The 23,421-nt window shown below is 52.4% G+C and overlaps 1 protein-coding gene across 1 annotated transcript; it reads left to right on the top strand.

Annotated features, from left to right (window-relative positions):
* The first annotated feature begins 282 nt into the window (after window positions 1-282).
* SYNDIG1L (synapse differentiation inducing 1 like) lies at window positions 283-18,829 on the top strand. The gene is made up of 4 exons (XM_063397345.1): window positions 283-539; window positions 11,877-12,335; window positions 13,571-13,708; window positions 15,335-18,829. Exons 2-4 carry the CDS (start codon window positions 11,907-11,909, stop codon window positions 15,491-15,493), a joined length of 726 nt encoding a protein of 241 aa, XP_063253415.1. The 5' UTR covers window positions 283-539; window positions 11,877-11,906; the 3' UTR covers window positions 15,494-18,829.
* The last annotated feature ends 4,592 nt before the right edge of the window (window positions 18,830-23,421 follow it).

Genomic DNA, 23,421 nt, shown 5'->3' with positions numbered 1-23,421 from the left:
GGGCTCGGGCAGCGAGAAATCGCTTTTATCCTTTTCCTTTAAACTCTGCTGGCTGGCACTGGGTCTTTCCCTTGCTGGGGGAGTGGGAAGGGCTGTGCCCTGGGAAATGCAGCGATCCGAAGAGAAAGGAGAGAGTTCGTGCCGTGTTATCGGAAGCAGCGGCGGCGGCAGTCACGTCGGGAGCAGCGGCGCGGCTCCCCTCAGCCAGCCCTCGAGCCGCTGATCGCAGCGGGGCCAGCGCGGCTCTGCGGGCGCGGAGGTGAAGCGCGGTCCGGCCGCAGCCGGAGCTCTGCGCCGCTCCCCGCCGGCTCCGCGCCGGGCTCTGCGCTGCCGCACTCCGGCGCCGGCCGGGGCTCCGCCGCTCCCGCCGCTCCCCACGGCCGCCGCCGGGCCCGCCGCAGGGCCGCCGGGAGCCCACCCGGCCACAGGCCGCGGCGGGGCCGCCCAGCCGCTGCCGGCCGCCGTCATGCCGGCCGCCGCCTCGCTACTCGTGCCGCCGGTGCTCCAACTTGGCGGGTGAGCCCTTCCTCGACACGCAGGTAAGGACCCGCGTACAGCTCTCGGGTGGGGGCACCCCCGCTGGCACAGGGCGCTCGGCGTTCCCAGGGGTCCGGGAGCTCGTCCCCGGCGTCCCCAGGCTGCTCCAGTGGGATGGCAGCACGTCCCCAGGGAAAGGCAGCCTCGCGCCGAGCTCCGCTTGGCGCCGGAGCAGTGGGGGGGTCAGCAAATACGTTGGGGGATGTAAGTATGAAAGGCTACAACCTGGAGAAACCAGGACAAATTACCTCGTCAGAGGCTCTGGGGTGGCCAAATGTAAGGATTTCAACCAAAGTTTTGGAGGCCAGATATGTCGGAGCAATTGAAATGACACCCTGCACCCAGCCTGCCTTCGGGACTCCCTCCCCGGCTGGCAGCTCAGCCGCCGGCTGAAGTTTGGGGGTGGTTTTCTTTCTTCTGAGAAGCCTCAGCAGCCGGCGGGAGCCACGCCACTGCCGGTCATCCCCGGGACGCAGCTGGGCAGGGGGGCAGCCCGGGGACCGCGGTAGATACAGCTACTGACCGTGCCGTGACTTGTGCCAGCGACACGACTCCCCTGAGCAGCACCATCTCCGTATAGCCCTGAGGATGACCTCCCATTTTGTGTCTGGGGGAAAAAGCCATTCGTTCAGGAGTTTCAATGGGAAGCACTTTCCTTCTCTACCCTGTGCTTGTTAATAATTCCTTCTCCGAAGCTGCTGCGGGTTTCATAAAAGCCATGCTGCTCTCCCAAACCCATTTTACTGGTCTCCTTCCTTTGCTTCTGAAAAAGATAAATTCCCCTTTCATTTAGCTTGGATCTGCCACCAGTAAAAACCTTTTTCCCAGTAGGAAGGTAGCACTATATAAATACCAGGGAAAACCAGAGAAGTGAGGTTTGAGCCTGCCTGCCACGCGCAAGGAAAAAAATAGCTTTGGTCTCTGAGGGAGAGTTGCTGGTTACTTTGTAGATTGTCAAGAGGAGAAATTACCCAAGCCAAAATGCAGTGACTGCATTTCTCTGGCAAAAGTTTCTTTTGTCATAAAAACAGCTGGCAGAGCTAAAGCTTTGGGGAGCTGAATCCACATCACTTTGTCTCCCTGAGCCACTGTCAGAGGCAGGTAATAAACACCATTATTAAAGAATGAGTAATTTGCTGCAGCTCTAGAATGGTGAATTTGTACAGCAGATCCCTGCTTTTGCATGGTACCCAGCTCCTTTCTGCCCTCAGCCCAGCCTGCAGACATCACCGTCACTTGCAGAGAAGTGACCAAATACTCAGAAAAAAATTGGCCATTAAAATCTCCCTCTACCACCTACAAGGTCCCTGGAGCAAACCCCAAAAGGGCCAATCCTGCCCAGCCCAAGGGCTCATGGCAGAGCAGTCTGTGAGCCCCTGGCATAGGCATGGGCACTGCAGGCCACTGTGGTTTGTCTGCCCCCCTCACAGCCCATCTTCTTGTGTTGGGATGTACTCACATCTTTCCAGGACCATCTTTGACTTCACTAGGTAGTCCAGAGCTCTGCCCTTTCTGCCCCCCTTTTTCTGCCTAGTTTATTCAGTTCTGGACCTGAGCCTGAGACTGGCAGGTACCACTTGCAGGAACTGCAACTCCATTGCTGCTTTCAGGCTGGTAATTTCAGGCAAAGCCTTCAGACAGAATTTCTCTATTTGTAGAGTTGGAGATGGGCAAATGATTGACTTTTCTGAGTGAAGGGCCAAGGCACAGCATTAGAGAGAAAAAAAAATCCATGACAGGTTTCCTCCAAATTGTTCTTCTGTTGCTGTTTCTCTGTCAAGTGAAAAAGGCAGCAAACCAAACACTTTACTCAGCCTGGAAGGGAAGGCTACAATGATCCCCAGTGCTTCTTGGGTGCATCACTTCAACCAGCTTCCTTTTGGAGTACAACACTTCGGGTATACTTTGAAAACCAGAGCTGGTTGCAGAATTTGTCCCCAAGCTGTATGTCTGGAAGCTCAACAGCTGGTGTGAAAAATTGGCCCAAGGTCCATCAGAGATTCAATGCCATGTGTGAGAGCCACACTGGTGCTGCTCCTGGGCTGGGCAGAGGTTTCTCTGCAAATCCTTCCTGCTCTCCATGACTTCCATGGTGGCAGGGAAGGACAAGAGGGTGATGCTGAGGCTTGTACCCAGCAGGAACATGCTGGGAGGGAAGCACCATGAGCAGAATGTCCTCACTCAGACCAACAGTGCAGCTCACCTGGAGCACAGCTGCCTCTTTCAACACCCTGTGACTCTGGATGGGTGCAAGAAGCAAGCTGAGTCCTGTCCCAGGGGGTGGTGTCATGGGCTGGGAGGAGAAATGGGCCAGGAAGAAATGGAAAGCATCCATACAGCAAATGAAGGAGCAGTCCAGAGGGTGCCTCAGCAAGGCAACTTGACAAGGTCATGGGAAAGAAAATGTGATTTTTTTTTTTTTTTTTGTAGTAGTAGTAGTAGTAGTAGTAGTAGCTGTTTCCATACTATATGGAAGAAAAGTTAGCACTGTCCCCTGCATCATCCTGGAGTCTGATACTGTGGGATGGACAAGGGTTGTGGGACGGCTGGGGGCAGCTGCTGCCTTTCCTCTCATTATGTTCCTGATGATAGAATAAACCCATGTGAACTGCCCCTCCTGAACCTCAGAGGGCACATCTCCACTGAGAATTCTTTGTCAATATGGAAGAGACTCTCAACATCTGGTTTGGATTGCACTTTTTTACCCCAGTAATAATTTTAACACCTTGAAGTTTGTCTGGGTTTGCAGATGTTTGCCAGATGGGAAAACAAGCAATCCACTCATTTGCTGGACCAAGAAATCATCTTACTGCTGATAAATGCACTGATTTTGGAAACTTAGGGTTTGGAAAAGAAAGCTAGAAAGGTGTCATCTCTACAAATTAAGTTCATTTTTAAAGAGAGAGCAGATCATTGGCAGATGAATTAAACGTGAACTACAGAGGAGTCTTGTGAATCCTCAGGAGCATCAGGACATAGTAAGCAAGGTGGAAACAGTCCTGAGCCGAAGGCAGGGAGACATGGATAAAGCAAACAGGGCAGTGGGGAAAGGAGGGTGCCGCATGCGCCAGCCCTCAGGGTGCTAATGAATCATTTGAGTACCGGTATGTTCTAAGCAGAGACAAATGAGCAGTCCTTCACAGACGCTTTACATTGCCAGCTTCAGTTGATAAGAGGGGGATTTTCAGGGAGATGTGAGGATGGAGTTAGGTGCTGTGGCTCAGCTGCTCTATCAGTAAGCCACAGCTGTGAAGGGGAGGACATGTTTCTGTGCCCCCAACAACTGCTGCCACCTTGAGTGCTGTGTCCCTGTCCCCATATTGGTCTCGGATGGTGCAAGTCTCTCACCTGGAAGAAAGCCCGGTTCCATCTGCCTGACCACTTCTGTCCTGGGTGCCAGGACATTGAAGGGAGATCATCCCTGGGATGTGCAGACCTGCACATGGTCCCAGACTGGGCTGCAGGGCAAAGGGGAGCGCAGCTGGTCCTGGAGGGGAGCATGGGGCACAGGTCTGCTCCAGCACAGGGTATTGATGCTCTCGGGCTGGTCTCTGGGGAGGATGGGATGCAGGGTCCCATGCAACCATGAATGGCCTGTGGGACTTCATGAGCAGAAGAGCCTTGAAGTAGAGATGATGGGACTGCAGAAAAGGGTATGGGTAAAAGTGCCTGCTTGGAGAAAATCATGGAGCCATTTAGGATAACCACTGTGTTCAGTTCAATACTGGGTATAAATAGCAATGGAGAAAACCTGATGTGAAACTGAGGACTGTAGTCATTAGCAGAGGAAAATCAGCCATGAGCAAAATTACAATCTGCCAGCAAGAGCTTCTGTGCATCTTCCAGCAGCAGAATGTCTTGATAGTAAACACATCTTGAGGGACTTCTGTGAGCAGTCCAGTGGGATGCTTGTCCCTTTGGGCTCTCTGAGCAAGGAGCCTGATCTTGGGTGAGGGATTGGGCTGCCTCTGTGCTGGAAGCATTGGAGCCCAGGTGTCAGTGAGTTTGGCTCTCAGTGGCTCTGTGTACATGGATGTTTCTAAGTAGGTTTTCTACACTGAGGGCAGGATGCCAATGGCCTTCTCTCCAGAGAGCGGTCTTAGGGTAATTCCTTAGGGTGGTCCTGAGCTGAGGAAGAGAAGGTTGAAGCCCAGACCCAGTCTGAGCTCATGTTTCTCCAGGACAGTGATTTAGATGCTGTAGCAGGCAGGGGAATTAGTCTCCCCTGACCCTGGACTGGTATTTTTTGGCTCAGATGAGAAGTGAGAACCCAACAGCCTCCAAAGCTGTCCTCACTGGCTGGTGCCTCAAAGATCTGGAGATGCTGACAGTCCCAGCAGCGAGCACACCTGGGAGCCATTGCCCTGACCTCCACTGCCTCCCAGCAACCCTGCTGGGTCCACGTGCAGGAAAGTGAAGAAGCCTCTGGTGAGAGCAATCCATCTACTTTGTTTGGTATTTTGTGCCCCTTTAAAGCCCCTCACAGGGGCTTGTTGTTGAGGGTGCTGAAGGCTGCTGGTTGTTAGGGTGCAAACCCATCAGGAGTGCTCTGAGGCTGAGAGGACTGTCCCAGTGTGGTTGTTGGACCTTCAGAACTTGCCCATCCCTGATCCTGTCCTGGTCCCTTTCCCTGGCCCAGGTCACCCCCTCTGCCTCAGATGGGCACCCCATGGCCACTCTGCTGCCCTCCAGCTCCGGGCCAACCGCAGGAGCAGCCCCCCTGCACTGCCTGCTCTCCTGCCTGATCCCAGTACAGAGGGACAGCCTGCAGAAACTTCCGACAGCCACCTTATTTACTTGTTTGCGTCTCCTGCTTCAAAAAAAGGATGCCGAGAGAGTCCAAACCTGCTAATTATACACCTAGCCACCCACACCGCCATGTGCTTTATTTCCATCACCATCCATGCTTTATTCTTCCCGCATGGCCAGCTCGATTCTTCCCGTATCCCGCGTGCCTGAGGGGCACGGCGAGGTGCATCCCGGCAAGCTCGGTGAGCTCCGACCCCGGCCCGACCCCGTGCTCACACCAGACAAGCCAACACCAGCCACGGGGTGTTGGGGCGCCGTAGCCGCCCCCAGCGATTGACACACGGGCACCGGGCGGAGGCTTTGCCCGCAGGCGCCGTCCCGGCACCGCGACGCCGAGGGTCGGGAGCGGCCGGGCCCCGCGGCCGGGGCGGGGCGGGCTGTGGGGGGCTGTGCGGGGCTGTTCGGGCTGTGCGGGCTGTGCGGGCTGTGCGGGGCCATGCGGGGCTGTGCGGGCGGTGCGGGGCCGTGCGGGGCCATGCGGGGCTGTTCGGGCTGTGCGGGGCCATGCGGGGCTGTTCGGGCCATGCGGGGCTGTGTGGGGCTGTGCGGGCGGTGCGGGGCTGTGCGGGCCGTGCGGGGCCGTGCGGGACTGTGCGGGACTGTGCGGGGCCGTGCGGGGCCGTGCGGGGCTGTGCGGGCTGTGCGGGCGGCGCGGCGGGCGCTGTGCGGAGCGCCGGGGACACCTGGCGGCCGCCTGGCGAGCGCCGGACGCGGCCAAGGCGGGGGACAGGGCAGCCACCAACACCCACAGCCTGTGTGCGGGCGCTCCCGGTGTGAGGCTGGGTGTTATGGGGATGCCTGCATGGAGGCGATGGAGTTTTCACTGCTCCCCTGTTGATGTGATGCGCACGGGCAGCGTGTGCAGATTACTGGGACCGGATCTGGGGACAGGGAGGGGCAGGAGCCCCAGCCCTGTAGAGCCCCTGGAACGACTTCTCCAAAACCAGCCCGGGTCTTCCCAGCCAGCCCCAGGGATGGATTTGCTGCTTCCTACCATTAGGAGCAGCACCTTTGTTCTGAGCATAGCTGGGTCAGAACACCGCCGCAGAGAATCATTTTTATCAGAGACAATAAAGACCCGATTTCCACCTGGAAATTGTCCAATTTGACTTGTGATCCTTGAAAAGCAGCCCATCGCATCCCAATTCTCAGAGCAATTTAGTCTCTGTTGGAGCCAGCAGCCCTTTGGTACTGGCTTTCCACCTGTCAGGAGATCAGAACAAGCATTTTATTCACTCCTTTCCAGCTCTATCAAACCAACTGCATCAAAGGTGTGAATCAGATTCTCTACATCACAAATGCCTCAGCTATCCTCCCTCTAATCCAAGTCCACAGGCTTTGTGTCACCTTCTTCCCTCCTTCTTGGTCTTCACCAACTCTTTCCTCTTCAGCAGCTTCACAGTCCTTTTCTTCTCCATGTCAGTGGCCAGGGTCCAGCTCTCTGTGTGGCTCAGATGTCACTTTGCTTCCCCTGCCCCATGCTTCTTGCCCACCATTTCCCTTCCCACTGCTGTCCCCGCTGCACTCTTTTGTTTCTCTGGGTACCCTCTCTGCCAGCCCCATTGATGCCATCATGTCTCACCACCCTTCCCTCCTGCCCCACACTGAGACCTGCCTCCCCTACATCACCTCTCTGTCCTTTCCAGCCCCCAAGCCACCTCACCTGATGCTCATGCCACAGCAACCTTTCCCAGGACTGGTGAAGGCTTTGTTACACCCCAGGGATGAACAGCCACACAATCTGCATGCTGGTGCTGTGCCCAAGACAGAAGAAGTGGTGTCAGACAAGCACCCATGGGAGGGCTCCAGTGTTGGCTGGAGGAAAACTTCTTTCTGCAGTCGTGTCTGTGGGGCTGATGAAAGGAATTCCTTCTCCCCTTGAGCTGTGGTTCACTCTGCGGGGCTCGGGGCTGAGACATAGCAGGTATCCATGCTGCTGCACGGGCTCCTATGGCTGAGAGAGGGCTTGGTCCACTCCTGCCAGACACACTGTCCATGAGCTTTCACAGCCCTTCCTTCACCCCCCTCTCCAAAATGACAACTGCCCAGGCAATCCTGTGCCTTTGCTTCTCATCAGCCTTTGTGAGATGGTTTTCTCTTGGGCAGAATCACAAGCTTGGATGCCCAGAGGCAGAGGTACTGTGTCCTGACTGGACCTGGGCCTCTGCTTAGAAGATCCAAAGCACCTCCTGAGGGCTTCTAGGAAGGTCTGGGCTCAGGGACAAGTGCTCAGCAAATCTCCTATGCTTTCGTCTTCCATCAGGAGTGGGTCCACCTCTGTCCTGGGCCTATGGCAACAGTGCCTGGCCATGGTGCTGCTTAACATCATCTGGATCAGGAACAGGCATTCACACTGTCCCCTGCTCTCAGACCAGCCAGGGCATGGCAGTGCAGCAGACACCAGTACCTGAGGGCACCGACCTCCCCTGGTGCTGTCCTGAAGGGGAGAGCCAGGGTGGGCTAACCTTCTCACGCTGGAGTCTGGGGACATGCATCACAGCCACAACCTGCTAATGAGCCCGGGAAGCAAGGCAGAGCGTTTGCTTGACAGAGCAATTAAATGATGATCGATTCCTGGAACAGCTGCTTAATTCATCATTAACTGGCTTATCATAGCCGGCATCTGTGCCAAGGGTCCCTCTGAGAACTGCCTCAGGGGATGTGGTGTGGAGGTGAGATCTGTGAAACACAAAGCTGAATTTGCTACCTCTTTATTTTTATGCCTTATTTTGGCTACTTTTACTCAGTACTTGCCTTAAGAAGCTGAGAGTACACAACACAGCTGTGCATTTCTCACTCTGCTGGGGACTGCTGCAACAGGGCTGGGGAGTGTGGGGGCCCTGCTCAGCCAGCTGGTTACAGGAGCAGCCGTGCACAGGGGAGGCAGCTCGGTAGGGAGCCAGCAGCTGTCAGGCAGCAGTAGAGCTGCAGCAATGGTGCAGATCAACCAAGGCACCGCAGTCTGCTCCTCCCAGGTGTGCCCAAGTTGTGCTTGTATGTGCACATCCTCCCTGTGCACCTAGCAGCACGTCTGTGTGTGTGCATCCTCCCCATGCGTTACCTGCTGCCACTACTGCCCAGACCAGCCACATGGGGCTGATGGATATGTGTGCTACCCAGTCTTGCTGGTAATCGGGACAGAGAATGGCCACTCTTTGACAAATTTGGCTTTTCCTGCTTTCTTTCTTTCATCTTCTGACTTCATTCCTCTTTCCCCAGCCTTGGTTATTAACAGACTTTCTTTATCACCAGGCCTATTTTATTACCAGCCTTCCTTTTTTAAGTCCCTGCGTGGCTAAATTCCCTGTAGGATTCAGACAACCCAAATGGGGTTTGGGGACAATTGCAGGGATGGTGTGAGTCTCTCCTTCCCTGTGCAAGTGCATGCAGGACTGGTCCTCACTCTCTCTGCAATTCCCTCTCTAATGTCATCTCCAGAGGCTTGGTGGTGGCCTATGTCTCCATCTGCAAGCCCAGACCATGCAGTACGTGGTCTCTATGTGATGTGCTGATGTGCTGATCTTGGCGACTGAGGCATGGGGAGCATTTCTAATCCCTCTGGTACTGGGACTCTTTCACATCTTCACCATTATTGGAGAGGAAGGTTTCAGCCTGGCTGCTTTTCCGTGCTGTAAGCATGTTGTGACACTGGCCCTCATTGTCCCCTCCCCACTGCTGACAAATGCCAGGAATGGGCATGAAGGCTGCAGTTGGTGGCTCCTGTGCTTATTTATCTGAAGCATAGTGAGATTTTCTTCTGCACTTTTGCCCTTGTCCCTGCAGTCTCCAAGGGAAAGCATCAGCCCCAGCTCCCAAGAGTGGAAGGCAGCGAGGAAAAGAGACTTTAGTACAGGTAAATCTTTTATAATTCCAGAGGGTATAGTACTAGCCCAGGCTAAATCCTTCTAGCTATAGCTCTGCCCTATTCATGCTTTGTGCAGGAGCTCCAAGATCCTGGCTCTGCTCTAAGGACAGCTCCAGCACAGTTTGAGGGACCAGAGACGTTTGAGCTCACCTCAGTTCCCTGGGATGAAGCCTCAGCCCTGCCCAGCCCACATTCACAGACTTCTCCATACTTCTGGAGTTTTTCCCAGTGATTTCTTTTGCTACTCACACTGTTACTCTTCCAAGGTATGTCCACCCTAGGAAGTTTGCTGCCTGCAAGCCCTCGCTGCCTCTTCCCCACAGCCCAGGTCAGTGAGACATCTCCCACCAGCCCTCCTAGCATCCTTTGGGACTCAACCGAGTCCATGTCCAGCAGCAGCCCAGCTGCATAGAGGCACTCCTCCCACACTGGCTCCCTGGCACCTCCCAAACTGCCTTTTAGGTTTCCAATTCCTCCCAGCTCCTTTCCCTTCCTTCCCCCTCCCACGCTGTGTTTCCCAGCACTTGCTGCTGTGAACGTATGGCTTTTCTGAGCAGCTCTGCTCCTTCTCCAGCCTGTGGCTGAGGACCCAAAGTGAGAAGCACAGCAACTCCCACACAGGCAGCACCTGCCCCCAGTGGCCAGCAGCCTGCCCGCAGTCTGTCTGCTGGTGTTTCTCAACACATTTGGAAGTGACTCCCTTCAGCAGTCCTCAGCAAGATCCCATTCCTTCCTACCCTAGCTTGCTGCCAGAATCATTTCTTGAGATAAGGCGTGGATGCTGTACTAAAACTGTCCATTTTCTCTCTCTAGCACTGGGTTCCTGCTTTGGCTGCTGCTATCAAATGACACTTGGTGACTGTCTCTCCTTAGTGTTTTGTTAAAAATTAAGTTATTTTATTAGCAATCTAATTTGCATGTTAAGGTAAGCAAAGAAGAGGATCATGGTTTCCTTGCCTGAAAACTGGGATGTAGCTTTGAGCTTCTCTGTGTCCGTGCAGAAAATAAAACCATCTTTGCTACAAATATGCATCTCCCTTAAATATTTTGAAAATACTTAATGGCCATCTGCTGCACGAGCCATTACTGGCTTTATAAGTAAGGTGGGAGACTGCAGAAGGCAGGGAATGGTTTTGGGAAGGGAGAAGTGAAGGGCATTCACCAAAATGCACAGTGTTTTAGCAGCATGAGAGGGCTTTTGAACAGTTCCATTTTCCTGAGCAGATTTCCAAAATTTGATGACTACTGCCCAAACAAAGCCAATTGAGAGGTCCATTTAAAGCCATGCACGGGTCCCAAACCTGCATGATGTGTTAGCATTTGGCCAAGGAAACGGGACCACTTGGGTTTTTCACTCTCTAAAGTCTTCAGTTTCTCTATTTATATTTCCTTCTTGAGATTTGAAGCCAAGGTGATATGCTGTCTATCAGAAAACCAAGTGCACCTCAGGGATTCCTACAGCAGGAGGAAGTGTGACCCTGCTACACAGCATCCTGCAGAGGAGTCCAAGGTCTCTGAGGAGGACAGGAACATTTGAGGTTGCAAGGCAATAAGGTGGCATGGTCTGGGACCTGGGGAAATGCTAAAGAGACTGTAAAACCTGGGGCTCAGGCAGTGAAGAGGGCAAAGTAATTGTTTGTCTCTCCTGAGAATGCTGATATTTCACTGTACTTCTCCTTGTTCCAAGAAGCCAAATGCTTCTTTGAAGGAAAGGGATGGAAATATTTCATCTGAAAAATTTTCCTGGGAAAAAAAAAATGAGAGCAGTACAAGGTTTCAGCACTCTGAAATGGAGGAAGGGAGAGGGAGGTGAATTTCCCTAAGGAAGAAACCCATGTTGACATTTGTAGCTGAGGATCTCATTTGGACTCAGCAGTTTCTGAAGCTGGTGGCCCAGAGCCAAGGCTGTCTGGCTGCCACTGTACCCAGGGATGGAGCTGGTTTAAACAGCACTTTGATGTGATGAATCATTTACTTAAAATGTCATCATTTCAAAGTGGACCAAACCTCATGGAGTCTCCCCTTTAATCTCCACCTCTTTCTGTTTCTCCTCACAGCTGGATGAGCACCCAACACTCCCACCCAGCCTAAACACCACCTCCATGTCCTCACAAGCAGCCCCCTGGCTTCCCTTGGTGGCTCACTGCATTTGCCCCAGCCCCAGCTCAGCCTTGGATGAGTCCTAGAGAACTTCCCATGCACCTGAAAGCCAGTTAGGTGTATGTGTAATGTCCAGAGAAATACAATTCGCCATGGGAATTCAGGGAGGCTCCTCGAGTAATTGTCAGTCTCTTATCTACTTCTGTGCTGTCAGTCTTTGCCACAGCACACATTATGAACCGGCAGAAAAGATGCAGCAGGTCCTTTCCTGTCAGGCTGCACATGGCCAACTTAAGATGCATTATAGATACAGCAAGTCCTCACGTTAATCCAGCCTGAATCAGATAACCTCACTGCAGGGCTGCACCCTTATCTTGCTACCACCTGGGCAGATAGCATTCGAGCTGTGCAGAGGTGGGGAGGGGTCGTGTTTTCTCCAGTATTGTCTAATTTTTCTGTTCCTGCTAGCCTCTCGACATTGGTTGTGCACGGGTGAGAGGCTTTTCTGCGCCCTCTCCTTGCTGAAATAACAGCCTGCTCCCTCCCACCCCCTCTGCTCCTGCAGGATCTCCCCACCACCGCCACTGCCGGCAGCATGGAAAGCGTGCGTGAGCTCCAAAACCCACTCCTGGCCAAATCCAATGGCCACCTTCGCAGCAGCTATTCTTACCACCAGCATCACAGCCAGGACTACCCCAGCCATCGCTGCCAAGGAAAACTGTATTCCTACATATTCCAAAACACTGGCGGTGCCAGGACTCACCAGCTGCTGGATGCCAGTTCCCTGCAGCTGGCTGTTGAAGCTTTGTATGGCCCCAGTTTCATCCTTGTGAAGGATGAGACTGCTCTCAAGGCCAAGGACAGCAAGATGGAAAGCTGTGAGACCACTTTTACAGAAAGCAAAGAGTCTCCATCTGAAGGTCCTGAAGGGCATGAGGCACAAGGGTCCTGCCTGGTAGAGAGTGACATCCGCATCCAAACTGTTTCCTATGAGGTGGAAGAAGAGGAGCTCCAGGAGTATGAGGTGAGCTTGGACAGGTGGGATAGCACTAAACTCCTGTGGCCATTCTTTCTGGACATTGGCTCAAATTCTTGATAATTAATTCTCCCTTCTTTAGCCAGAACTCCCCTCCAAATCCTTCCATCTCCTGCCTCACCAGCCTCCCTATGCACCCAGGTTCTTCTGTCTCCTTATAATTTCTCCTCCTTTTTCCTCACTGCTGACCTCAAAAAGAGGTCAGCTTCCCTAAGAGCAGCCTGGCTGCCTGCTGCTGGGAGCAAAAGGGAGGTGGGTCTCTGCGGGACCCTTGGGAAATGGGAATGCTTTGACAAGGGCAGCCTGCCGCTGCTGTGGCACTCGAGCTAAAGAGAAACTGCAATTCTTGCATAACATCAAAATTCACATGCGTGATGGCAGCAGCTCAGGGAAAGCTTTATATATATAAAGACAGGATGAATCCTGCACAGGAAGAATGGGAGCTGACAAAGAGCCTCGTTGCTGTGCTGTGCCCCACTCTGGCTTGCACAGTGGTGCTAAAGCTGGGAAAAATCATCCCGGATCTTGACAGGTGGGAGAGGGTCCCAGAGCTCACTGGAGCTGATGCCTGATGACCCAGCATAGCTCTGCTTGTTCTGGTGTTGGTGATGCAGCCTGTTCAGATGGCAGCAGGGATGTCCCCACCTCTGCATCCCCTCCTCACCAAGACACATCATTTGCAGGGTGGTCTGAGGCTGGCCCAGCGGTGCCCAAAGGCAAGAGGGCTCACCACAGCCACTCAGCAGTGGCTCACTAAGGGGACAGGGCAGGCTGCCCTTCCAGTGTAGGCTCCACTTCAAATGCTTTCCCTCACTTCCTAAATTAGTCTAGCAGGATATTGATCTCTCAGTCTCTAATGGGGATAAGTCACTTTGTTTAAGTTTGTTTAAGCTGACAAACAGTCAGTTCTGCCAAAGCTGAAGATATTTCAGTTTAGGACTCTCTCTAATGCAGGGAAATCCCAGACCCCCAGCATTTGCTCTGGCAGGGAGCCGAGAATCCATTACACTCTTGAATTTGTTGAGCTACGTTCTTCCTCATCAAACCATGCCGAAGAGTCTAAAATATTTTTGAAATTTACTCCTTGAATTTGCCAGTCGGAATTGTATGAGAATATGTGACAGGATCAGGAGAGAGTGGGAGCTGGGAGGCGAGGTGCTGAGATGCAGCCTGCGGAGTGGCACGGGGAGGTGGGCATGTGCTGAATCCATCTGGCTTTGCAGAGCGACTCCTCCAGCGACAGCGAAAGCGAGGATCATTTCCTGATGCTTCCCCCTCGGGACCACTTGGGCTTGGCCCTTTTCTCCATGCTGTGCTGCTTCTGGCCCCTGGGGATTGCTGCCTTCTACTTCTCCCAAGGGGTAAGGAATCACTTTGCTTGCCTGCATGTGCCAAGTGCTAAAGCAAGGGCCCTGAAAACCACAGCAACCCATGGAGGTGACCAACACCTTTCTGAATCTAAGACTCATCTCTGTGCCATGGCCATAACTCTGAAGGTTGAGACAAAGGGTGCTCCTGGATGTCTCCACAATTGCTGTGGGGTGGGAACCCTTCCAGTTCTGGTGTGGGTTACTGGAGGTCAGGACTGCATCCTTATCTTTCCCTTTCCTTTGGGTTTTCTGGCTGCTATTTAGGGAATTGGGGCTTCTCTTGGCCCCTTGCCCAACTTCTCACTCTCCATCCAGGTCCAGGAAAATGGCATTTTCCCACCCGTCCTCCCATTCTCCAGTAATGTGAAGTTCTACACCATGACACTCATCCCACAGGAGCCAGGCTGCCCTGGAGGCTGGACACAAAGGGGAGCTGGGTGTCCATGTCACACCACTGCTCCTCCCTTGCAGTTGTTTCTGATGCACATTGCCTAACCTGTGGGAGCCAGTGCCAGGCTGGCAGAGGCTGGAGAGGAAATGGCCCTCAGGCTGCAGCAGCTCAGAGGAGCTGCTGTGTCCTTGAGGGCTTAGCCCGGAGCCTGGGCTCACTTACCTCGCTGTTGACCCAGAATAATTCATGCAGAGCCAGGGGATTTACTCCACATTTGCACAGATGCTGCTGTACCAAGAATAGATGGGGGGTAGGCATTAAGAAGTTAAATCAAGAGGATAGGAACACAAGTGGAAAAATATATTACATGAGTGCCTGGCACAGAGCTGGAGAGATGCAGGGGAAGCATTAATTGATTAGGACTCCAAGGAGCAGTTGATCTCACATTTTGCACATATTACAAGTACAAGACAGGACAGTGCACTCTCCACGTGATGATGTAGGTGGGGTACTTTATATCTAGCTCCACGCTCTATAACTACCCCCTTTAATCATTCACTGAGGCAAGGACCATACCTTTGTTTGATGTCTTTGCACATTGAATGCATTGATGCTCACCTGGCAACTTGAACTCAAGTAGCAGGTAATAACTAGAGCAGCTTGGAATATGTCCTGAGCACTCAAAGAAGCTGGAAGTTGCCATCCTTTTCCAGAGGGAAGAGGATCTGTCTCCACTGCTCGTTTCATCAGCTCTTCAACAGCAAATAGGCTTCAGCTGAAAACCCCATGCAGCAAAAATCAGGTGGCAGCACAGCTGGACCAAGAGACCATGCCATCAAGAGTCAGCTCCCTGAGCCCAGGCAGTTCTTGTTACATTTCTGTATAGGGTGGTCAGTGCCACACAGCCATCACCCCATGCACTGAGGTTTTACAAGGGTCCAGCCACCCACTCACAGCTCTGGCTGTGTGCTTTGATGGGTACTTTCAGACAACAAGCTGAAGCCCTTGCTTCCCTTGGAGGCAAAATCCACAGGGAAATGTGTGCAGGTGGCACTGCTGTTCTGAGCCCTCCCAGACTGACAGACAGGTACCTTGTTGTCTGTTCCCAGCCTCCACGGGGTGCAGTGGCCAGACAAAAAGCACTGACTCAGTAATGAAACAACTGCATGCTAGTGAAAGGCCAGGTTGGTACAGCTGTGAGCAACAAGCATTTCTTCTCCTTCCAGACCAGCAAGGCTGTCTCCAAAGGAGATTTTCATCTGGCCAGTTCAGCTTCCCGCCGAGCCCTCTTCCTTGCCGCGCTCTCCATAACCATTGGCACAGGAGTGTACATCGGGGTGGTGGTAGCACTGATTGCTTATCTCTCCAAAGGGGGCCACGTGTAGCTGCCACCTGCATGTCACTGCCATCCCTGGCTGCTGACCCTTCTGGGACTGAGCTTTCCTGTGGAGCACGGAGCACCAGTGCCTGCAAGGGCTGCTTGCACAGCAGGGCCCCAGCATGGATGTCCTGTGCAAGTTTCTTCCTCTTTCAGACAAACAGTAGAACCCCGTTCTCCCTGAGGCTGTGGTGTGCGACCATCTAGCAACAGGGAACTGAGCACCAGCCTGGCTGCTGGGACAAGGAGGAGCACATTTGCCTGGTGGAAGATGTGCAGGAGAGAAACCGCATGCTGCTGCTGGGCTGGTGCAGCCACCTCGATCTGGGGCTACAGCTTCCCTTCTCAGCCCCGCAGCTGGGAGATCTGTCACTTGCCCAGGCTTGGCCCATGAAGGGTACACACAGGGAGAAGAGGGAATATGGTGCCAGGGAATGACTGCTGCATCTTCTGGGAGGCCAGAGTCCTGGTGGGGTCTCCAGACTCCTGTGATGGGGACAACATTCTCACTTTAGTGCCGTGGGGTGGCCTGACCCCTCAGCTGCAGTGAAGTAGGAGGACAGACCATGGACAAGACCAAGAGGCATGCTCTCTGCATCCCTCTGCAGGCAGACCCCTGATCCACAGGAGAATATCCCAGTTGCTGGTTTATCCCAAATCAGAAACAAGGACGAAGGCAGGCTGGTGGTTCCACCATCTCTCCCTTTGTTGGCACAAGCTGGTAAAGACAGCAAGGTTTTCTCTGTGTTAATAGTGACTGCCATGATGATCCCAAGTCAGAGGCCTCATAAGGTTGCCATCCCAGAGTGCTGGGCCCTCAAAAGATTTGTAATGGAAATCTCTACCTAAGAAGTGTCCCGGGAAGGGTGCTGGCCTGAAGGATTCCACTCCTTGTACTAGGGCAGGGCCCTGCACACAAAGGGGATGGAAAGAAAAGGCTGGCAAAACCTGCAGAATCTGGGGTGGGAGTGCTGTTTGTGAGGGCATGAGATCCAGAGAAGGAAGAGACGTGGAAGGAGCCTGAGACCTCAACACACTCCTTCCCATGCCTTGGAGAGAGGTATCTCCATCCATCCATCCATCCATCCATCCATCCATCCATCCATCCATCCATCCATCCATCCATCCATCCATCCATCCATCCAAAAGCCTCTAGTAACAAGGAAATACCAACCATCCTCCCCATACATCTTACTTTTGCCTATTTGTATATTGTCAGCAACACATTAAATGCTTCAGAGGTGGGTATGAAGGCAGTGGTTGCCCAAAGGGCTGGTGTTAAGAAGTTATGCCTCACCCCCCACTCTCCAGCATCCACCTTTGACCATCCTTCCTCTCTCTGGCTCCCCTGTTGCCTCTTTTCCCATGTGCAGGAGACTGCAGACAGACTCTGGGCATCCCTCACCCCTTTCCCAGAGTTTCTGGGCAAGCTGCAGCCAGCTTTGCACGAGATGCAGCATGTTCCTCCAGCTGGGTGCCATTCAAATGTACATTCCATCCTAAAGAAGCATGTTAATGTCTGAGATTGCCATTGTACTTGAGCCATAACAGAGAGAAGCGCATCAGAGATCTGTACAGAAGCTGGTCTGAAGGTTCCCATTACGTTTTTTAACATGGAAGAACTAATAAAAAAAAGGAGGAGAAAAGACTCTGTTTATAATAACATAGAGCTGGCTATCAAAGAGGTGAGCCTGACAAGGGTGCCGCACTCACTTAAACCTGGAGGTGTTTATGCTGTCCCTGAAGGAAGTTATAATCTAGCTGGTGTCCAGGTATCTTGGAGGGAGATGTATTTCAGCATAGATCACAGTGGGCAAATACCACTGAGAGCAGGATGGTGGTGTAGGCCTTTTTTTCCGTGTATAGTTGGACAAGAATTAGGGAGAGAGACCAGAGCATCTCTGTGTAGTAGAAGCATAAAATCTGCTTGAAGAGGGGCAGAAGAATACAAACATCAGGAGGAAATAAGCAAATCTTGCTTCTGATGGTTGACAGAGAGAAAGAATTTGCGGGGAAGGGCTGGCATGTCCAAAAGAGATGAGGTGGCCTTAGAGAAGAGCAATAAAGGGCAGAATCACCTGGCACCCATGTGATGGTTTTCATTCCCCTCTCTGCATATATTCAGCCTTCCTGGATGTCCATCCCTCCAAATAACCAAGCAAGAACATTATTTCAGGAGAGGGGATGTCTGTGGGTGCATCTGCAGCAGGGGTGACCAGACCTACCACCCTCCAGCTCAGTGTTGTCCCAGCTAAAGCCCTCCTCATCTCTCCCCTTCAAGTACCCCAGAATCATCAAGGTTGGGGGGGTCCCTGCTGATTCTGGTCCAGACAAAATTATTTGGGCTGCCAGACTAGAATCTACAATAAGATGCAGCTTTTGCTTCTGAATTTGTAATTCTTCCAGCTGGTTCCCTCCAGGGGCTTCCAAGGGTGGGGGGTCCAACAGTCTTCAGCCCACTTCCCAAGGGCATTCCATCCCTCTGAACCCCAAACTGCTTCTTTGTCTTTTTTTAATTGGAGATGCATGGGGAAGGAGCAGTCAAAAGGGCCAACAGAATTAGAGTCTTTTCCACTAATAGCCTGAATCTCTGATGAACTTGTCAGAGCAGGGGAGAAGGGGGTGTGCCAGAGCATCCCTAAGGGTGGCATTATGCAAATGGAGAAATTAGTTGGAAACAGCCTGAAGGGAAACATGTGGAAATTGAAATCCCAGGAAGAGCATGATCACTGCTAAATAACTGATTAAAGACTCACAGCGTCTGCTGTAGCTGCCTAAGCAGAAGGGAAGGAAGCAAAAAGACAACAAGACACAGCAGTCAGGGAAGGTTCAAGCTCCAGAAATTTGATTTAGCTTAAAAAAAAAGTTAACTAAACTCTACCAGTGGGTGTGGAAGAAGTGACTCTTCACCCCCTTCCTCCTGTCCCCCCACAGAAGGGGTCCCTCTCCCAACCGGGACCCTCAGCTCAGCAGCAGAGCTCTGTAATGGTCCAGATCCCCCAGGATCAGAAATTTGTGAGACAGGAGGAATACCCTCAGGTTCTGGCCTGGCAACATGTCTAGCCCAGAAAGGAGAAGGAATGGAGGGAGCCTGGCAGGTCACTGCTGTGGGAGGTGATGCAAAGGGCAGAAAGTGCAATGATCTTTGTCTGTGTAGAGGGGCAGAGACAAAGTGAGATCTCTGGTGGCTGATAAGGGAGAATTTGGGGTTCTGTGAGATGGGGGTGGAGGAGGCTTGATAAAACAGTGATGTCCTATAATCATAACCTGCTGTCCTTCTCTGCATGCCAGAGTTTTCTAAAAAATAACTGCAACTGGTTAATAAATAACTGAAGAGTTCCATGACATGGCAGAACAACTCCCTCTTCTCCATTCATGATTAGGACATCTGTTTGTAACCAAGTTCCTCACCAGATGCCTGCAGGTGTCTGTCCCTGAATGCAGGTCCTGTCTGGCACCCTCAGCTCAGGCACCTCACCCTGGCCTCAGCAACCCTGTACCATCGCCCTCCTCCCCTGCTCCCCCGATGCCCATGCCCTGGCTCAGTTGCCCCCCAGTACTACCAGCCTTCATCCTAAGCCAGTGACACCGAGAGGCAGACCCACACAGTCACCAGAAAGCCCGTTCCCTGCCCCTTTCCCCAGATCTGTGCACAAACACCCCTCTCTCGTTTCACACTCTGTGGCCTTTGGGTTGCCAGAAGTGCCATGACCAGGTGCCCCAGATGCCCGTCTTGCTGTGAGGACAAGGACTTGGGGACCAAGCCAGCCCCACTCCCTGGACTGGTTGAACATCCCCTCCATCCCTCCCCTGCCTTGGAGATGCTCCTTGCTCAGCCAGGACCTCAGAGCAGCACTGTCTGAAGTGTAGTGGGATTTGGTTTCTTTTCACAGCAGTGGAAAACACGTTGTCTTCCAGCTTGCGCTCCTTTTGTAACCTCCACAAAAGTGCATCAAGGTGAGCACTTCCTTCAGGCCTTTCTCTTCAGAAGCAGCTCAGGACAGGGTGGATGGAGCCTGTGCCAAGGGCAGGGATGGCCTTTGAATCCTACATCCTCCTGGGAAGCAGCCAGGAAGAAAGCTGCAGAGGAAAAAAGCACGAGCACCTCAGCACAGATCTGAGCGACCAATACATCTGAGCTGTCGCCTGCTCTGCTGCTGCTGCTCACCCCTCAGCAAGTGCTGTGGAGTGCCAAAACAGCCTCACTGCCTACAAACAGGAGCTGGGAAGTGGTGATGGGGGAAGCTGGGATGGGGTCGTGCTGGATCTCACTCCTCTTCCCACAGGGATGAGGTGAGAGGATGGCAAAGGGGAAAGAAACTGGTGTGGTGTGGGGGGGACTCAGAACCCCTGTGGGACACTGTCCCCAGCCAATGAGATCCACTTGGACACTGGTCCTCCCACAACCCACCCTTCCTTGGGATCAGCCCCAAGGTGGGTGATGTGGAAACTACCAGAGCAGGACATGGGGTGTCCTTCCTGCTGCACTCCCAGCACCCTCACTCCTTGGGAGGACAAAGCCCTTTGCAGAGGCAAAGCCACCATCTGCTCTTCATACCAGCACCCATCAGTGGGGTGGGATTGCAGCCACGCTGGTGGAGCAGAAATGCCTTTATTTTGCCCCCATCTCTCACCTGGAGGATAGTGAGAAAAGAGACACAGGGAAATAAAAGCAGAGTGAGTCCTTTGGCTCACTTAATAGCATGGTGAATGTTTTCCCTGCACAGTAATCCAGTAAGGAAATAGCTAATTAACTGAGACAGGGCAAATTTTCATTTCTGTCAAAAATCCCCACCCTTTAAAAATCATGTAGCAGTGCATCTCTTCACCTAGTTTATCTTTTCCTCTTTGCTCCCCAGAAACAGCCTGCAGCAGGGAGAGCACGGGGAGGCACAGCCTGTGGCAATGCCATCTCTCCTGGGGCTGGCAGGAGAGGAGTTTTGCAGAGAGAAGCCAATTAAGAGCTATCACTCAGGCAGGCATCAGCTGCTGGGAAATCAGGAGCTTCATTACCTCTCCTCTCACCACACATGCAGACACCAGCTCCTTCTTCCACAGACTCTGGCAGCCACACGTGCCAGAACACACTGCTGGGGTCAAGCTGTCCCCACGGGGCAAGTGGACAAGTGGTGTCAAGAGGCGACAGAGCACTAGGTGGGGACACCTTGCTGGGGACAAAGGCATATGCTGTCTCCATGGTCACTGGTGAGTGACAGGGCTTGCTGTGATGCCTCTGGAGGGCTTAGTTAGTGAGGATGACACAGGAGGGTGTTGGCACCACCCTCCACCGCTCATCTATCCCCTGTGGTGCCAAGGGTCTGTACCCAGCACAGCCCCCTCTCCACTGTTCCACTCCATGTCCTGGTGGTGTCCAGGCACAGTGACATTTGGGGACCACATCTGCAGGTGTGCTGCTCCTCTGAGTTGACCCTGGTTTTGTTCTACTTGATGTCTGGGCTGGATCTCAGAAACAAGGAAAACCTTTGCAGATGGACCACAAATGCCCTTTAGTAGGTGTATTTGAAGATGCAATTTAAATATTCTCACTGATGGTACTTCAGAAACTTTGGAGACCCAAGACTAACAGGTGTCAGAAGCACCCAGCTTAGGAGTTCTAGGCCAGACAGGGCCGGTGCCTCCCCACCCAAAATCAGCAGGATATCCCCTCAGGCCAAGCTCCCCCGAGCAGAGAAACTGGTGCTGCCCCTCCAGCTATGCCAGAGAGTGGGGTGGGATGGGAACAGCGGTGGAAGAGCCTCTCCCCACACCCTGCTCCACTCCTGCTCATTTCTGCTCAGGAGCTTGGAGCTTTTCTGGCTGCAGGGCTGTGCTCAACTTGTTCCCATCCTCTGAAGAATTCCCAACAGAAATGCCCCAAGTCTGCAATTGCTCCCTCTACTTTTGGAGACACAATGCTTAATCAGTTTTTAATCCTTTCAGTATTTGCTGAAAGTAAATCTTGTTGCCTAATCAAAATGTCAGGCAGGATCAATCCCAGTTTCTCACAGAAGTCAGAGTGCAGACAGAGTGCTGCTTTCTCCTGGCACGGAGAGCTGAGGGACAGCCCAATGGGCAAGGGGTCCTTCCTGCCACCAGGCAGGCTCCCTGCCCAGACTCACGCAGTTACAGAAATGCCATGAAGATATAACTGTATTATCAAGCACCTGAGTTTGGCAGTATGTGTCCATCCTGCCACAGCTCTCCTACCTTTCCCAGCACTACAGTTAATGAAGTGATGGAAAAGGGATGAGGAGATCAGTAAAGAAAGATGACAGGGGAGGAGAAATGAAATGCAAATATAATTGCAATATCTGCTGAAATGCCATCCTCAAAATAGTATATCAAAATCTAGGCATAGGCACCAAACTCTTGACAGTATTAGGCTAGAAAAAGGGAAGTTTTCTTCCTAAAGTGTTTTCATACCTGAGTACTTTCTCCAAAACTGCATCAACATCAACAGATGTTGACTGTGCTAAAATAGCCTTACGCATCAGCTTACTTGTTTTCTAGACTAGGAAAGGCTGGGAACACTGCATCTGGAAGTTGGCCAAACTGCTGGGATGGAACCACACCAAGAGCTCTCACGTGGAGGCTGGTGCAAGAAAGCTAAGACACGTATTAATGGGCTGTTGATATTTTAGAAGATCAGTTGGGCTGGAGGGCAAGACCCTTGAGGACTTACATAAAAATTGATCTTCCATATTTTCACTAGCAAGCTGGCAGAGGAAAGAGGCGTACCTTAGTGTCATTTGCCAATGAGACAAATTAAGAGGGGTTTGATATACAGAAGAAGAGTAGAGAAACTGGGCTACCTTGAAGGCAGGAGCAGTGAAGATGGGATGAAATGCAGGCAAATGTGATGAGGTGTTGCCAGCAGGAATTGCTGCAGCAGGCAGGGAGGTCCTCAGCTGGCAGTAACCAGGGAAAGGCCTGAGCCATTGCTCCAACATGAAACAGGCAGATCTGATGCTTGGGTAATTGGTTCAGCAAAAAAATATTCATGAGGCATAACGGCAGGGCAGTGATGGGCCACAGCTGGACTCCAGAAGACATTCTCAGCCACAGCACATGAGATGAATTTTAATGGAAAGAAGGCAGAGCAGGTGGTGGAAGAACAGGGAACAGGACCTGGCAGTGGCTGGCGTAACCTGCTGGGACAGAGGCAGATGGTTCTCCACAAATACCACTGGGGCACAGGAGGAGGAAGATTCTGTTTGAACAACTGAATTGGCTCGGCAGCACTAGTTGCCTGTAGTTTGAATCTCTGGAGGGAATTATGCAGGGCACTGATAAAAATTATCCTTTTTCCTTCTTCTCAACTTTTTTTCCATCCCCACACAGATATTCTTGATAATGAATTGCTGCTATGCTTGTCAGCTCATGAGCAGTTTTGAATGGTGGCTCTGGCTTCTCTATCTTCCGGCTGCTCCTACTTCTCCACTCTGATGATCCCAGAAAGCACAGGAGCTATCCTGTGAAATGCAACCCTTTTGCCACCTTGATGTGCTTTTAAGACCAATACCATTGCTCTTTGCACCAACAAACAAGCTGCCTGTGCAAAATCTGGACCCAAAGCCATGCTTGAGCTAACATGTACCAGCTAAGTGCCCTAAAGTTTTGTTGGGCACAATCAACTATTCCCACAGCACTTGGGCAGGCTCTGCTGCACTGCACTGCACTGCCCACCTTCCACACTCCTCCCATGGATGCAAATGAGATGCCTTAGTGGCAGGGCAGAGGAGAGCCCAAAACTACAGGTAAGCAAAAGGCTGGTTCCCATGTGTTTTGCAACTCCCCAGCCTCTGCTTTTCAGTCACCTTTTAATTTTCATCTTTTCTGGAGTCAGTATTTATAAGCACCTGTCTGTGAAGGAGTTTAGGTGACACCTGAGCTAAACCCCACTGCCCAGGTGCAAAGGGAGAGATTCACTGCCTG

The sequence above is a fragment of the Prinia subflava genome, chromosome 5, assembly GCF_021018805.1.
Source record: "Prinia subflava isolate CZ2003 ecotype Zambia chromosome 5, Cam_Psub_1.2, whole genome shotgun sequence".
Lineage (NCBI taxonomy): Eukaryota > Metazoa > Chordata > Aves > Passeriformes > Cisticolidae > Prinia > Prinia subflava.
The sequence above is the reverse complement of the archived record's forward strand: the minus strand, read 5'-3'. Positions and strand labels throughout refer to the sequence as shown.

Bases quoted from the DNA above. Each gene is read 5' to 3' on its own strand.
- SYNDIG1L (XM_063397345.1), top strand. From the start codon at position 11,907: ATGGAAAGCGTGCGTGAGCTCCAAAACCCACTCCTGGCCAAATCCAAT. The intron at 12,336-13,570 runs GTGAGCTTGGAC...CTGGCTTTGCAG, and splicing joins AGGAGCTCCAGGAGTATGAG to AGCGACTCCTCCAGCGACAG. The intron at 13,709-15,334 runs GTAAGGAATCAC...TTCTCCTTCCAG, and splicing joins CCTTCTACTTCTCCCAAGGG to ACCAGCAAGGCTGTCTCCAA.